This window comes from Phyllopteryx taeniolatus, chromosome 7 (genome assembly GCF_024500385.1).
Source record: "Phyllopteryx taeniolatus isolate TA_2022b chromosome 7, UOR_Ptae_1.2, whole genome shotgun sequence".
In the NCBI taxonomy this organism is placed as follows: Eukaryota; Metazoa; Chordata; class Actinopteri; order Syngnathiformes; family Syngnathidae; genus Phyllopteryx; species Phyllopteryx taeniolatus.
Window position 1 is genome coordinate 4,644,150 of NC_084508.1, and position 13,388 is coordinate 4,657,537.

The following is a 13,388-nucleotide window of genomic DNA, read 5'->3' on the forward strand; positions in this document are numbered from 1 at the left end:
TGACGAATATGTGCCAAAGAGTGTTATATTGGCTGGTTAGCTGTGTTTGTACAGCGTTGGTGTACAAATCATTATTTTGAGAGAAATAAGTGCCGCTAGCCAACTGCTAATTTCGTAGCTCGTCAATGGTGTTTTTCGTTTATTGTTAGCTTTAAGCTAGCGATTTTTGTGAACGAAAACGAAGAAAGAAACGAAGTCTTTGGTATATTTGAACATTCAATAGGTGCAATTATTTTGTTCTTTAGTCAACTTCAAGTTGAGTGTCAATAAACGACTTGAAGCAAGCAACATTCACACCTGCTGCTTGCTACTATGTTAGCACCTTAGCAAGCTGTTGTCGTGATCACGTGGGCTCTGCACGCCTTCCGGGCGCTGCTGGGTTCAAGTGCTGGAGCGCCGCATGGACTGGACTGCTTGTATAAGTGGTCAAATCGGAGATTCGAGATCCAGTACGATCGGATCCGATACTCGTTGTTTTTGCTGACAACGGACCGATTTCCGAGCTCAGGGACACTCCAACCATCCATTCAATCGTTCATTCAGCAACTCTTTCATTAATCCATTCAAACCAGTCCTCCATCTGTCAATGTACAGCCTTAACCATCATCCATCCATCCATTCATGAATCCACTTTTACACAAAGTGCCACTTCAAAAAAAAAGTGACGAACATTAAAATACAGTAACCGTAGAAGGCATATGTGGTCGAGGAAAAAAAACAAAACCCAAAAACGAGGTTGTATTCCCGAGAAGTAGATTTATAATTGTAAGCTACTGTAACATTATGCACAGTTTAAACATTGAAACTGTTTAAAAATAGGAAAATTTTCAAAAATTACTTAAATGATTTTTTAAAATGTATTGCAGGTCAAATTTAAATGGACGTCAATACAATTTGTCAAACAGGCCAATTTATTACAACTGAACTGTTCTAAAAATATACTGTATTGTCCTTGAAGTAAAAAAAAAAAAAAAAAAAGTACTGTACTGGATGTATAAAAAGTAAACAGTTTAAGCTGGCTGTATGCGTTATATGTAGAGTATTTCATTCAGTGATTCATTAGCATAACAATAGAGGGAGCCTGAAAATCACAGCATTGATCCATTCACTCTTTTATATGTTCATCCATTTATTGGTTGACTTATTAATTCCTTTATTCATTCATCCATTCATGATATGTTGTGATAAGATGATTGTTAATGTTGTTATCATTGGTGAGAATCTGATGCAGAGTCCATGTTAATAAACAAAACAAAACGGTCGTTTAATATTGCCGACTTGAGCAGAACTCCACGTCACGGCGAGCGGAGCAACAAGTGCCGACTGAGTGACTTGAAAACGCCAGCCGGACGTGTCATTGCTTCAAGTTGACCTTGGCTCTTGCAGACACCATCCTAGCCGTTACCACGGCGATGCCGGCCAGTCCAGTTGCCATGGAGACGGCCGACATCGTGGTGGTGGTCGTCTACCTGCTCCTGGTCATGGCCGTCGGAATATGGGTCTGTACACACACTCGCTGTTGCGCTCAGTGGTTGTAAGTATTGAAGTACAAATACTTGGAAATGAAGTACTTAGTTACTGTACAGAAGTCCATTTCTTTGCCGTGAAAAATTATTGGCCCGCTTCTCAAATTCAGATATTTTTGCAGTTTCCCCACTTTATTCTTTAAGATCAAGCCAAGTGAACTTCAAATCCTGTTTTAAAATGTTCAGGGAAAAAACCGATTCCAAGTTACCTGGCCGTATGTGAAAAAGTAATGGCACCCGAAACACAAGAACAGGTTGGGCCATCCTCAGCAGCAACAACTGAAATCAAGCGTCTCCTACAACTGCCAATGAGTCTTTCACACCACTAAGTCTTTCCCATCTCTGTGGAGATATTTTGGCCCACTCTTCTTGTTTGTTTGAATTCAGCAAAAATGGAGGGTTTCGAGCATGAACGGCCTTTTGAAGGTCATGCCACTGCATTTCAATCGGATTCAAGTCTGGACTTTGACTAGGCCACTCCAAAACCTTCATTTTGTTTGTTTAAGCCATTGAGAAGTTGACTTGCTGGTGTGTTTTAGTTCGTTATTCTGCTGCAGAACCCGAGTGCGCTTCACCTTGAGGTCACAAACTGATGGCTGAACATTCACCTTCAGGATTTTCTGGTCAAGAGCAGAATTCATGGTTCCATCAATCACAGCAAGTTGTCCAGGTTCTGAAGTATCAAAGCAGCCCAAGACCATCATACTACCACCACCGTGTTTCACTGTTCGTATGATGTTCTTTTTCTGAAAGGCTGTGCTACATTTACGCCAGATGTAACGAGAGACACAGCTTCCAAAAAGATCAACTTTCATCTCGTCACTCCATATAATATTCTTCCAAAAGTCTTGGGAATCATTCAATGTTTTTGCAAAAGTAAGACGAGCCTCTATGTTCTTTTTGGTCAGCAATGGTTTTGTCCTCGGAACTCTGCCCTGGTGGCCATTTTTGCCCTGCAGTCTCGTCCTTATTGTTGTGTCTGAACTCTGACCTTAAGTGAGGCAAGGGAGGCCTGCAGTTCTTTCCAAGTTGTCCTGAGTTCCTTTGCGGCTTCCTGAATGAGTCATTGCTGTTCTCTTGGGGTAATCTTGAGGGTCCACACCACACTCAAATTCCTACATTTTTACAAATTTGTATTTACCTCCAACTTCCACATTTCTTGAAAGCATTGAAACTTCAATGGAAACTATTCCCATTCCTCAAATAGAATTCCTAATGAGGTTTCACATTCGTCCTTGATTGCGCATTTCACAATTTATTCCAGAGCATTTTTGCAATTTCACATTCGATGGGTGGCAGGTGCACCATTATTTATTAAACTATTGAGCCGAAAGTCACTTGACATCACGTTGAAGACACAAAGATTTAAAGTCCCACGTATGATGCAAAAAAAAAAAAAAAAAAAACGTTTTGTAAATGTCACACCACAGAAAAAATGTCAACTGGAAAAATAAATGAAAGAATTAAAAGTATGTGAAATCGGGCTTCCAAACGAAGAAGGGAGACATTCTTTCAGCTCGCGGCTGCTGCGGGGGTGTCACCGAATACTCTGAAAACCCCGCCCCCCCCGGAACAAGTGCCTCCCCTCTCACGGGTCCTGAGCGGGAGAAGAGAATTCCCAATTCGCGGGCTGCGGAGAGGCAGTCTCCGAGCAATTTCCCCTCCGCGACGCAGTACAATATTGTTCTCGGTCTTTGCATGTTTTTACAATGACCTTGAAACATATTGACTGCGTTTAGGAAAAACAACAAAAAGCGCTTCCCTGCGACTTTAATACTCGGACATCATCACGTTAGCGACACGCAAGCAAGTCTGTGTACAAAAGGAATCAAATCGGTACACTTGAAGCCAGTCTCACGATTCTACAGCTGAGATTAGATCCGCCGCCGTCCGTTTCGATGCCGTCTGCTGCTGCTTGCAACCAACGACAGACGTGGAAACGAAATCGGAGCCGAAGCGCCGGCGGTGTTCGATATCGCCACCGCACGACAGACGGCAAAACGACCTCGATGATCAGGAGTCGCTAACGACGGTTGCCAAGCGCGCCGTCGCACAATGCAAAAATATTGGAGCCTTGGGAGTAAAAAAGAGGAGGGAAAAATGGAAACCGCGTCAGAAGTCAAGCGCGTCCAGTCACACGATTGGCCGCCCGACGACCGGTCACGTTCGCGCCGCTCGCTCACCTCCGCGTTTGTTGCCGGATGATCTGCGAGAGCGGACGAGACAGTCTGCGATTGAGTGTGAGTAAAGGCGTGGGAGAGACTGTGTGACAGTAAGTTAAATGTGAGATTGAACGAGAGAGCGGGTGCATGTGCGTGAGAGATTGTGCCAGTAAATGTGTGCCCGCAACTACCTCCAAGGTGCGCCTCAGCGTGGCGTACGTGTAGGCGGGCGGGCCGAGGCCGCGCACGACGGCGTCGCGTTTCCCGCGGCCGCTTCGGGCCGTGCGGCGCGCGACGGCCAGCCGCCGCTTCGCCAACTCAGTCAGCGCCAACGCGTCCGCCGCACCGCCGGGACCCCCGGCCCGCGTCCACCACACGTCGGCGTCCGTCTGCGCCGCCGCGTCATTTAAACGGGCTGCGGGCTGCGAGGGCGCGCGGCTGAGAGATCCGGCGCGCGCCGTGAGACTGTGCAACGACGTCGTAGGGGCGCTCACGTCCTCGCTGTCTGTCCTCGCCTCGGACGAAAGCATCGACGACGCGACCCCTTCCTCGTCATCCCCCGGCAGGTGTTCCGACACCTGGGCGTCGGGCGAGAGAGAGATCGTGTGAGTGATTGTGAGCGTGGTTGTGCGTTTGCTTGAAACGGATGGCACTTTTTTTTCGCGCTTTAACAGCAGCAACCCGGCGGCCAAAGCGCTTTACAGGGGCGCACGTTCACCCACTAACTGGCAGCTGCTGCCATCCAAGCGCTGCCAGGCTCAATGGGAGGAATTTGGGGTTCAGCGTCTTGCCCAAGGACATCATTTGAATTTGATCAATTTCAGTTTCAATTCCAATTCTTTTCGGGGGCCGGGTCAAAAAAGGTTTGCATGTTTTACATAAGTGGTGTCATCCATTCTCTTCGCCTAAAATGAACTTTTCGCACAGTCCGTCCATGTCGCTCGCCTGCATTGTACTGCAGTACTTACTTTGTACACTGGGTGGCAAGGAAGGAGGAGTTTGCGTTCATTTCTCACGTGCTTGTTTTCAGCCAATCACATTCATTCATTCAGTTATGCCACTGGCCACCCCAAAATCCAGAAAAATCCGTCATGTTTTCATTCATTACCTAGCTACGTTTTAACTATATATAAAAATGTATATATTATAGCTTTACAAATCTTTACCTCCACTGATGGATTGGTTAAAGATGTCAAAAGTGGCCCTTGTCGCCTTTGAGTTTTCTGTATGTGGACCTTGGAAGAACAGGTTTAGGCGTCCCGACTTTAAAAGAAGCTAACAAGTTATTTGTGGAGTGAGGCGTCTGAGCTAGTCTATGAACTTTGATTCTATTCACATTTGACTTTTCAGGAACTTCACTATGAATTTCTCCTTCTTTTTAACCAGTATTAATCTCCAACCTGTGAAGTAAAAGGCGACGTGTGCGAACGTTGTAGACAGAGTGAGCCACCGCTTAGCTCGTTAGCTGCCCCAATGCCGGCAGCAGCCGTATTTGATGGTTTCGCTCCCTTCGGAGAAGTTCAGCGCGCTTTTGTTAGGCTGAGGCTCGAAGCGGGAGGCAGCGCGTCGTGAAACCTCCTCCGCACAATATCGTCTTATTGCAAGTGTTGCGTGCGTGCGTGCGCATGCATTACCTGTCCGCCGCAGTCGGCGTCCGTCCCGCCGCCGCTCTCAAAGTCGCTCTCGTAGTCGACCCCCTGGACCGAGACCTCGCGCTCGCCGGGCGCCGCCTGCGCACGCCAGCGACACGTCAGAATGTGAGCATTAGTATTATTTTAACCACGGAATTTAAAAAAAGTGAGTGCCGACCTGCGCCGCCGCGCCGCCGCTTGAGTCTCCGGAGGGGGCGGAGCCGACATCGTCCAATGACTTCACATTCAGCTGGAAGTCCACTGCACGCACAACAACAACATACTTGGTACCGTGTGTTTGTGTGTAATGTGTGAGTGTTCTACTTAAGAGTGTTGTGTGTGGGTGTGTTGCTGTCATTTAGTGTGTTTCATGTGTTTTGGTTTTTCAGAGTGTGTGTGTGTCTTTGCCTTTTTGTGTGTATGTGTGCGTCTGACTTTTTGTGCATGGTGTGGTGTGTGTTTGTCTGTCTTTGTCTTGCATTGTGGCATTGTGTTGTGTGTAACTCTTTCACTTTTAGGGCATGTTTTGTGTGTCTGCTGTGAAGTGCGCGTGTGCGTGCCTCACAGTGCGAGGACACCTGGCTGGCCTCGCTGGCGTCAGATCGAAGCGGGAAAAGTTCTTCCAGCGTGAGAAGCTCCTCCGGGGCCGACGCGGAAGAGCGTGACGGCGAGGGGCCTCCCTTCTCGGGCAGGGGGCTACCGCGGCCGCAGCGGGACGAGGGGGGGCCATCCCCGGAGGGCCGGCGAGGCGGAGGAGAGCCCGACCTCTGACTTCTTCGGCCGAACGTCTGGAAAAAGGCCGTCGGTTCACTCGTCGCTGGATTTCTGTCGAGCCGAGTACGTCGTCGGCCCCGGGGCTGAAACGATTCATCGAATAAGCGCTAATCTCGCCAATGGAGTCGAAGCTAATAAGCGGCTCTGGCGGGAATCATCGACTCGTTCCCGACTCCCTCGTCACTATAGAGGCATTTATTTCTATACTGTGTAGCTGTCAGGGCTGAAACGATGAATCGAGTAACAGCTAATATGATCGACGTAGTCCTATCCACTATTTCCGAACAAGATGCATCGTGGGATACACTGATGTTGGCCCCGCATTCAGGCAGCACCGCAAAACGGCCGACTAAGCGACTATATCGCGCGGAGGGAGCGATTTGGTAGCGGCAAACAAAAGAAGACGTAAGCGGTACCAGGCTCGTTCTGCTCCTCGACGAAGACCTCGTCGAGTTGTGGTCTCCCAAGAGCTTCATCACCTCCTCTTCATCGCTGTCCACACTTTCGCTCCATTCGAGCAGGGACGCCTCGGCGGGTTTGGGCCCGGATTCCCGCCCGGGATCCTCCGGAGACCCCGTTGTCTTTTTCCCGAGGAAGCGAGTCGTCCCCTGACTGCCGGGAGCGCGGGAAATTCACCCAAAAGACATTGGTACAAAATTAGCGGGACAAGCAAACTCATCTCGGAAAGCACCAAACAAGGAGGAAAGGAAGGAGGAAGAATTAAGAACGAGGAGGAGAAAAGGAAGAAGAAAGAGAAGTTGAAGAATTGAGGAGCACAAGAAAGGAAGAGAATTAAGGGGAGGAAGATGAGGAATGAGGAGAAAGGAGACAAAGAAAGGAGGAGGAGGAGAAAGAAGTTGGCAGCTCTGCCAGCAGTTAGCTCCGCCCACCTTTACACACCTGCCGTCCACGAGTGACGTCTCGGCCGATTTGCTGCCGAGCGGAAACGGCTGCTTCTTCAAGAAGCGACTTCCTGCTTCTCCTCCCGCCGCTGGCTGGCGGTTCCCCTCGGGCGAGCGCGCCGGCGGGGTCGTCGATCCGCCTCGCTCCGAAGCCGAGTCGAGCGGCTCGCTCGAGTCCGCCGCGACTTCGCTGGCGTTTGGAGTGGCGGCTCGGCTTGTGACGTCCTGTCGGGAGGAAGGACGCAACGCCGTCTTCGCTTCAACGTGAACCCGGCCTTGAAACCCCAAAACGCTTCTTTGAAACCTTACCCGTTCTTGGAATGCTCATTTCAAACCCTAACCGACTAGTTTGAAAGACTACTAACCCTCATTTAAAAAGCTCATTTGAAACCGGAGTCTCAGGCTACGTTGACACTGCAGCTCAGTTGGCATTTTTTGGACCAATGTGACACGGATTTGAGTTTTGTTCAACATCGCAGACCCGTGTGAAAAGCATCGGCGGACGAAGGAGCAGCAATAGAAGATGCTTCACAACGAAGAAGAAGAAGAAAATGGCGGCTGTTTGCAGAGGGTTGGACTCGAGTCACGTGACTTGGACTCAAGTCGTGAATTTGATGACTCGCAACTCGACTCGGACTTGAAAAGATTTGCTACTTTGACCAAAGCGCTGAAAAAAACAACACTTCGTAGCTTTCTCTATTTACAACTGCTTGTGCAACTGTATATATATATCGTGATATGTTCAACTATATTTTTACATTTTGTTGGTGAAAGGACTTGAAAGTCGAAGTGTAGGACTCGCGACTAGCTGGTCTCGAGTCGATGGCAAAGACTTGAGACTTACTTGCGACTTGTCGCCACTTCTGTCCGCTTGCATTCAATTCTTGAAACTGCCGCAAACGCGTCATGACGAGAGCGACGCGAGGGCGGGGCCGCATCGAGCTCCGCCGACACGGCGCCTCACGTTTGCGCGCATGCGCGACGCGACGACCTGTTTCGCGCCGACGCCTGCGACGGCACGGACGCGTTCCCGAACGACTGCATAAAAAGATCACACTTAACCAAAAATCCGAAATGGTCATCATGCCCTGCTGTCTGACCGTAGCCCAAGTTTCAAACAATAATCCTGACTTGAAACTCAAACTCTTGTTTCAAACCCTAATTTGAAACCTTAACCGTGGCTTTAAACGCATAACCTTCATTCGCGGAGGACATCAGAATCATCTGAATGTTTGCTTGGAAAAAAGATCCCAACGGACTCACCGCATGCTCGTCGTCTGCTCGTCGCTTGTTGTTGTTTTTGTTGCTCTTGGCGGACAGCAGCAGCGCGTGAGCCCGCTCCAGAGCGTCGCTTGTGCCGCCTCGTCTCCACATGATCTCGTCCGCCCCCAGCTAACCTCAGCTAGCCACCAGCTAACCTCAGCTAGTCTGGTTGTCGCTCACTTTTGATTGTTTTACTGGAATTATTTGTGGTTGTGTGTTGCGCCAAGCTAAGCTAAGCTACAAGACCCCCTCGAACCGCGTCATTCATCCTTTTGACGGCGTCTGTTACACTCTTTTGATCCTTTCTTTAGATTAATAAACAAAACACTTTTTAAATCGTTTTTTTACTTTGACAAATCGAGCAAAAAACTTTCTGAATCATTTTTAAAGCAAACTAAATGAACAAAAGTCTCAAAAACGTCCTTCGTCGCCATGGAAGTTCACTTCCGCGTCATCATCGAGAGCCGTTTTTGAGAAAGGACGCGCGCAGGTTACGTCACTTCCGAGGCTGCTGCATCGGCGGGTCTACGTCACTTCCGAGGCAGGTTTTATGTCACTCCCCTTGTGTGTTGCCCTCATCGGCCAGCTGCCGTTGGCGTTTCGTGTTGTAAAAACGCCTTGTTTTTGTTCGTGGGTAATACGCAGTATGTTCATATATATATATATATATATATATATAAAACTTGTGACCTTAGTGTATCGACTGTGTATAATGTCTCTCTCGAATTTGAGCGTTCACTTCCAAATGGAATTAAAAAAAAAGAAAGAAAATGGAAGGATGAGCATTCTCCCTACGGCCGTTTTCAGATTTCTACTGACTTTGTGTGCAAATGAATTGTTACTGTTTGAGCATTTTGTTTTGTGTTTATTTTTTGGGAGTTTGTAAATCTAACATAAAAAATCAAACAATCCAGTTCAATGACATCTTCAGGTTACTGTTTGAGCGTCCACCGACGGACGTGGCGGAGTTTGCGTCACTTCCGCTTCGAAGCCGTGCAGCTCGGGCGTCGTAGTTCCTTTTGATAGTGGTCCATAATCAAAGTGTTGAATATGAATGAATGATAAATGAATGCTGAGAGACTTTATACACAATCAATACACTAAGCTAATAAGTAATACTGCATTGATCATTTTTAAACCAGTTTATAAATAAATGTGGAACCAAATGGGCCAACAATGTGCAAAAGCCAACAGAGGAGGACCCGCCTCGGAAGATTAGGGTTTCAAAGGAGGGTTTTAATTGTCACTGTTCCAGATTCCAGATCACTTTAAACTGCTAACATTTCCTGAGGGCTCTGCACCATTTGCACAATCGTCACGGTTTCAGTTTCATCACACTAGTGGCGCAGTTTCTTTGCTCAGTGACTCCCTGTAATGTGTTTTGTATTGTATTTTTGTATTTTGTTTGTCACAGCGGCTGTCTCTTGACGTACTAGAGCGGCTCCAGCTACCGGAGACAAATTCCTTCAGCAAATAACGATGATTCTGATTCTGATTCAAATCAGGATTCAGGTTTAGAATCGGGGTTTTCCAATCCAACCCTAACAGGCTTGAAACCCTGATTCAAAACTTTAATCCTGCTTTGAAACCTTCATGTGAGTACATTGTCTTCTCTTAACTTTCAAGGTCACAAAATCAGGATGAAGTTACGATGACGTCACAGCACCTGGGTTTATCTCCGGGTTGCTACGCAACACATTTGCCCGGGGAAAAAAAGAAAAGCGAGCCCCTCCCCGGGCGTCCTTATTTGACGCCCTAATTTGTCGTCAATGAGGCATTCGAGCCCATTCGGATTTTTGAATGAATGAGCGAGCCCATCCGCACGCACGCACGTCATCATGTTGCGCGACAGGAGGGAGCCACGCTAATCCCGTGTAATCCCGGCCCGTGGGGAAATGTTGGCAAAAGGGGCGGGATTAGCGAATGTGGAGTCTGCAAGGGAAAAATAAAACAACACGTGACGCTTGCACGAGCGCACGCTGTAGTTACATGGACACGCGCACACACGCACACGCACGCACGGCTCATTCATGCGCTCGAAATAGAATCATCATTTCGTAAAATAAAACATGCATCAATGCCCAGGTCAGCATTCTGCACAAGAAGCCCCAATTTGAAACCTGAACCCAGGCTTGAAACCCTAACAGCAACCATTGCTTGAAAGCCTCATTTCAAACCCCCAAACTGTCTTGAAACCGTAAACAAACCGTCATTTGGAACCATAACACTTTAATAAACCCTAACCCTAGTTTCAAAACCTCATTTCAAACCTTAATCCTGGTTTAAAACCCTAATTTGAAACCCTAACAATGATTTGAAGCCCTAATTTGAAACCTTAAACCTGATTTTAGACACTAATAAAACTCAAATTTGAAAACCTGAACCCTGTCTTGAAAACACAGATTTAAAACCATAATCCTTCCTTCAAACCTTAATTTGGAACCCTAACACTGATTTAAAACCATAATTTGAAACTCGACTGGACACCCCTAACCCTAATTTCAAACCCTATTTTGAACGCCTAACTCTCAATTAAAACACTCACCCTAGTTTGAAACCCTAATTTGAAACCATAATCCTATCTTGAAACCTTAATTGGAGACCCTACTTTGGCAAAACTTTTTTTCTGATGGGAAATCAGAATCAGACTCAGAATCATCTTTATTTGCCAAGTGTGTCCAAAAAACACACAAGGAATTTGTCTCCGGTAATTGGAGCCGCTCGAGTACGACAACAGACAGTTGATTGACAGAGAACACTTTGGAGACAGAAAGACATTGACAAAAAACAGTCACTGGGCAATAAAGGGTTAATAGTTATCTGGTAATGCCGGTACATTGTTTTTTTTTTTACAATTGCGCAAAAAGATGCAGAGTCCTCTAGCACGTCGAGCAGTTCGAATGACTAATATTGCAACAGTGCAATGGTGCAATGACCATTGTGCAAAGGGTGCCGAGACTTTAAGGAATGTATGCAGTCTAACGTGACTAATCCGGGACGATGTCGATTGTGCAAATGTTGCAGATACTCCTCAGTCCATTATGCAAATGGAGCAGATGCTACTCTGGCATGAGTGGCCAGTATTGGTCAACAACAGAAATAGTGCAGCATGGCGAGACAACTACAGCGAGTGCGCGAGTAATGTATAATTGGCCCCACAGAAATCTGACAACAAACGCAAGACAAAACAATTGGCAGCATGTTGCAATGGAATTGTAGGTTAGCTGTTTAAGAAGTTAATGGCAAGAGGGAAAAAGCTGTTGGAATGTCTGCTAGTTCTAGTTTGCATTGATCGGTGGCGCCTACCTGAGGGAAGGAGCCGAAGAGCCGGTGACCGGGATGCGGAGGGTCCGAGAGGATTTTGCACGCTCTTGTCTTAGTTCTGGCAGTGTGCAAGTCCTCGAGGGTGGGTAGGGGGGTACCGACAATCCTTTCAGCAGTTTTGATTGTCCGTCGCAGTCGGGGTTTGTCCTTTTTTGTAGCAGCACCAAACCAGACTTTGATGGAAGAACACAGGACTGATTCGATGACCGCTGTGTAGAACTGCGTCAGCAGCTCCGGTGGCAGGCCGTGCTTCCTCAGAAGCCGCAGGAAGTACATCCTCTGCTGGGCCTTTTTGAGGACGGACTTGATGTTGATCGCCCACTTCAGGTCCTGAGAGACTGTAATTCCCAGGAACTTGAAGATCTCGACGGTTGACACAAGGCAGCTGGACAGCGTGAGGGGCAGCTGTGTCGAAGGATGCCTCCTGAAGTCCACGATCATCTCTACAGTCTCGAGCGTGTTCAGCTCTAGGTTGCGTCGGCCGCACCGCAGCGCCGCTTCCTGTCGATATGCAGACTCGTCACCGTCCTCAATGAGGCCGATGACAGTGGCGTCGTCTGCAAACTTCAGGAGTTTGACAGTCGGGTGCGCTGAGGTGCAGTCGTTCGTGTAGAGAGAGAAGAGCAGTGGAGAGAGGACACAACCTTGGGGCCTTGAGGGGCAAATAATGAAAAGTAAACAAAGTCTGTTCTCGGGTCAAACTGTCATCATCATAAAACCTTTTTATCTGCGCAGGAAATGTTTAAGTGGGAAAATAAGTTAACCACTAACCATAACAAGAATAAAGTCGGAAAATAGAAAAGTCGGACGTTTACAGGCTGTTTTAGCTAAGTGTGCGCATCGCCCATAAGTATGCCCTGTTAGCATCGTTAGCTTAATTGTGGCCGCTGTAGTGTGTCGACACACCAATAAGGGGCGTGGTGCACACCGGGGGGAAAAATACCCGATTATCTTTTCATATGGATGACAAGAGCCAGATGTCTCACACACACACACACAACCAAAAGCACAAATGCCACGACAACAGAAGTCACGTGACCGGGCGGCAGCGCATCCATTTGCTCTAATGCCCTCCCGTTAATCCGCTAGCGCGATTCTCATGAGGGACCCATTTATGATCCATACCTTACTCGATGGAAGCCGTGCCAACTCGACGCCCCGCGCGTGAACGTTGCCTTGCTACCACGCGCACACACACTCCACTAAAAACACTGTGACACACTCCGCTAAATGCGCGGTCACGTGACGTCTTCCCCGCCGGCCGAGTTCCAATTCATCGTCAACTACATAGTCCGCAATATAAACATTTGTAGTCATCAGGGAGTAGAGAATTTGCAAAGATTTCCAACACGAACACTTATTTAGGTTGACTGTGTTGGCGATATGAGCCGTTATTCGATTAATTGTTTCAGTCCTAGAGTCAACTATATAGTCCGCTACATGAAAATCTTTTTATTGATCACGGAGTACCCGATGAAGAGTTTCAGGCCGAAAGCCAACCACGTAGTCCGCTCTGTAAACATTCCCATGTCGTGATTGGTGCATAGGGAATGAGCGAATGATTCCGAACACAGCGTCACTATACAGGCATTTTCATGGAGAGACTGGAAGAGTCACAGAAAGGCATCAAAGTAAGAGGTAGCGTTTTTTCCGCTAACCTTTTTTGTTACGTTGTCCACGTGACGTTCATTTGTCGTCAGACCGTTGACTACAGCGCCCGCGTAACAGGATTGGACATGTCGACCCGCACAGCTGTTGATGGGTGGAGCAGGGCGGGCGGGGGATTGTTGGGGGAGAGGGCGGTGG

At 47.7% G+C, this 13,388-nt stretch overlaps 1 protein-coding gene across 3 annotated transcripts; it reads right to left on the bottom strand.

Moving 5' to 3' along the window:
• Nucleotides 1–736: 736 nt before the first annotated feature.
• LOC133480290 (uncharacterized) lies at nucleotides 737–13,375 on the bottom strand. 3 transcript variants are annotated; one of them, XM_061778063.1, is made up of 10 exons: nucleotides 13,241–13,375; nucleotides 11,565–12,234; nucleotides 6,994–7,220; nucleotides 6,510–6,705; nucleotides 5,885–6,176; nucleotides 5,498–5,580; nucleotides 5,323–5,418; nucleotides 3,880–4,266; nucleotides 3,710–3,732; nucleotides 737–3,599 (listed from the first exon to the last, which is right to left on the bottom strand). In XM_061778063.1, the coding sequence occupies exons 2-10, from the start codon at nucleotides 12,021–12,023 to the stop codon at nucleotides 3,401–3,403; spliced, it is 1,962 nt and encodes a 653-aa protein (XP_061634047.1). In that variant the 5' UTR covers nucleotides 12,024–12,234; nucleotides 13,241–13,375; the 3' UTR covers nucleotides 737–3,400. The 3 variants fall into 3 exon arrangements, with proteins under 3 accessions (XP_061634047.1, XP_061634046.1, XP_061634048.1); XM_061778062.1 differs by having other exon boundaries at nucleotides 3,710–4,266; XM_061778064.1 differs by lacking the exons at nucleotides 11,565–12,234; nucleotides 13,241–13,375 and adding an exon at nucleotides 8,259–8,952 and having other exon boundaries at nucleotides 3,710–4,266.
• Nucleotides 13,376–13,388: the final 13 nt, after the last annotated feature.

Bases quoted from the DNA above. Each gene is read 5' to 3' on its own strand.
- LOC133480290 (XM_061778062.1), bottom strand. From the start codon at position 12,023: ATGATCGTGGACTTCAGGAGGCATCCTTCGACACAGCTGCCCCTCACG. The intron at 7,221-11,564 runs GTAGGCGCCACC...TCCTCCCGACAG, and splicing joins TCTTCGGCTCCTTCCCTCAG to GACGTCACAAGCCGAGCCGC. The intron at 3,600-3,709 runs GTGAGCGAGCGG...TTTACTCCCAAG, and splicing joins ATCCGGCAACAAACGCGGAG to GCTCCAATATTTTTGCATTG.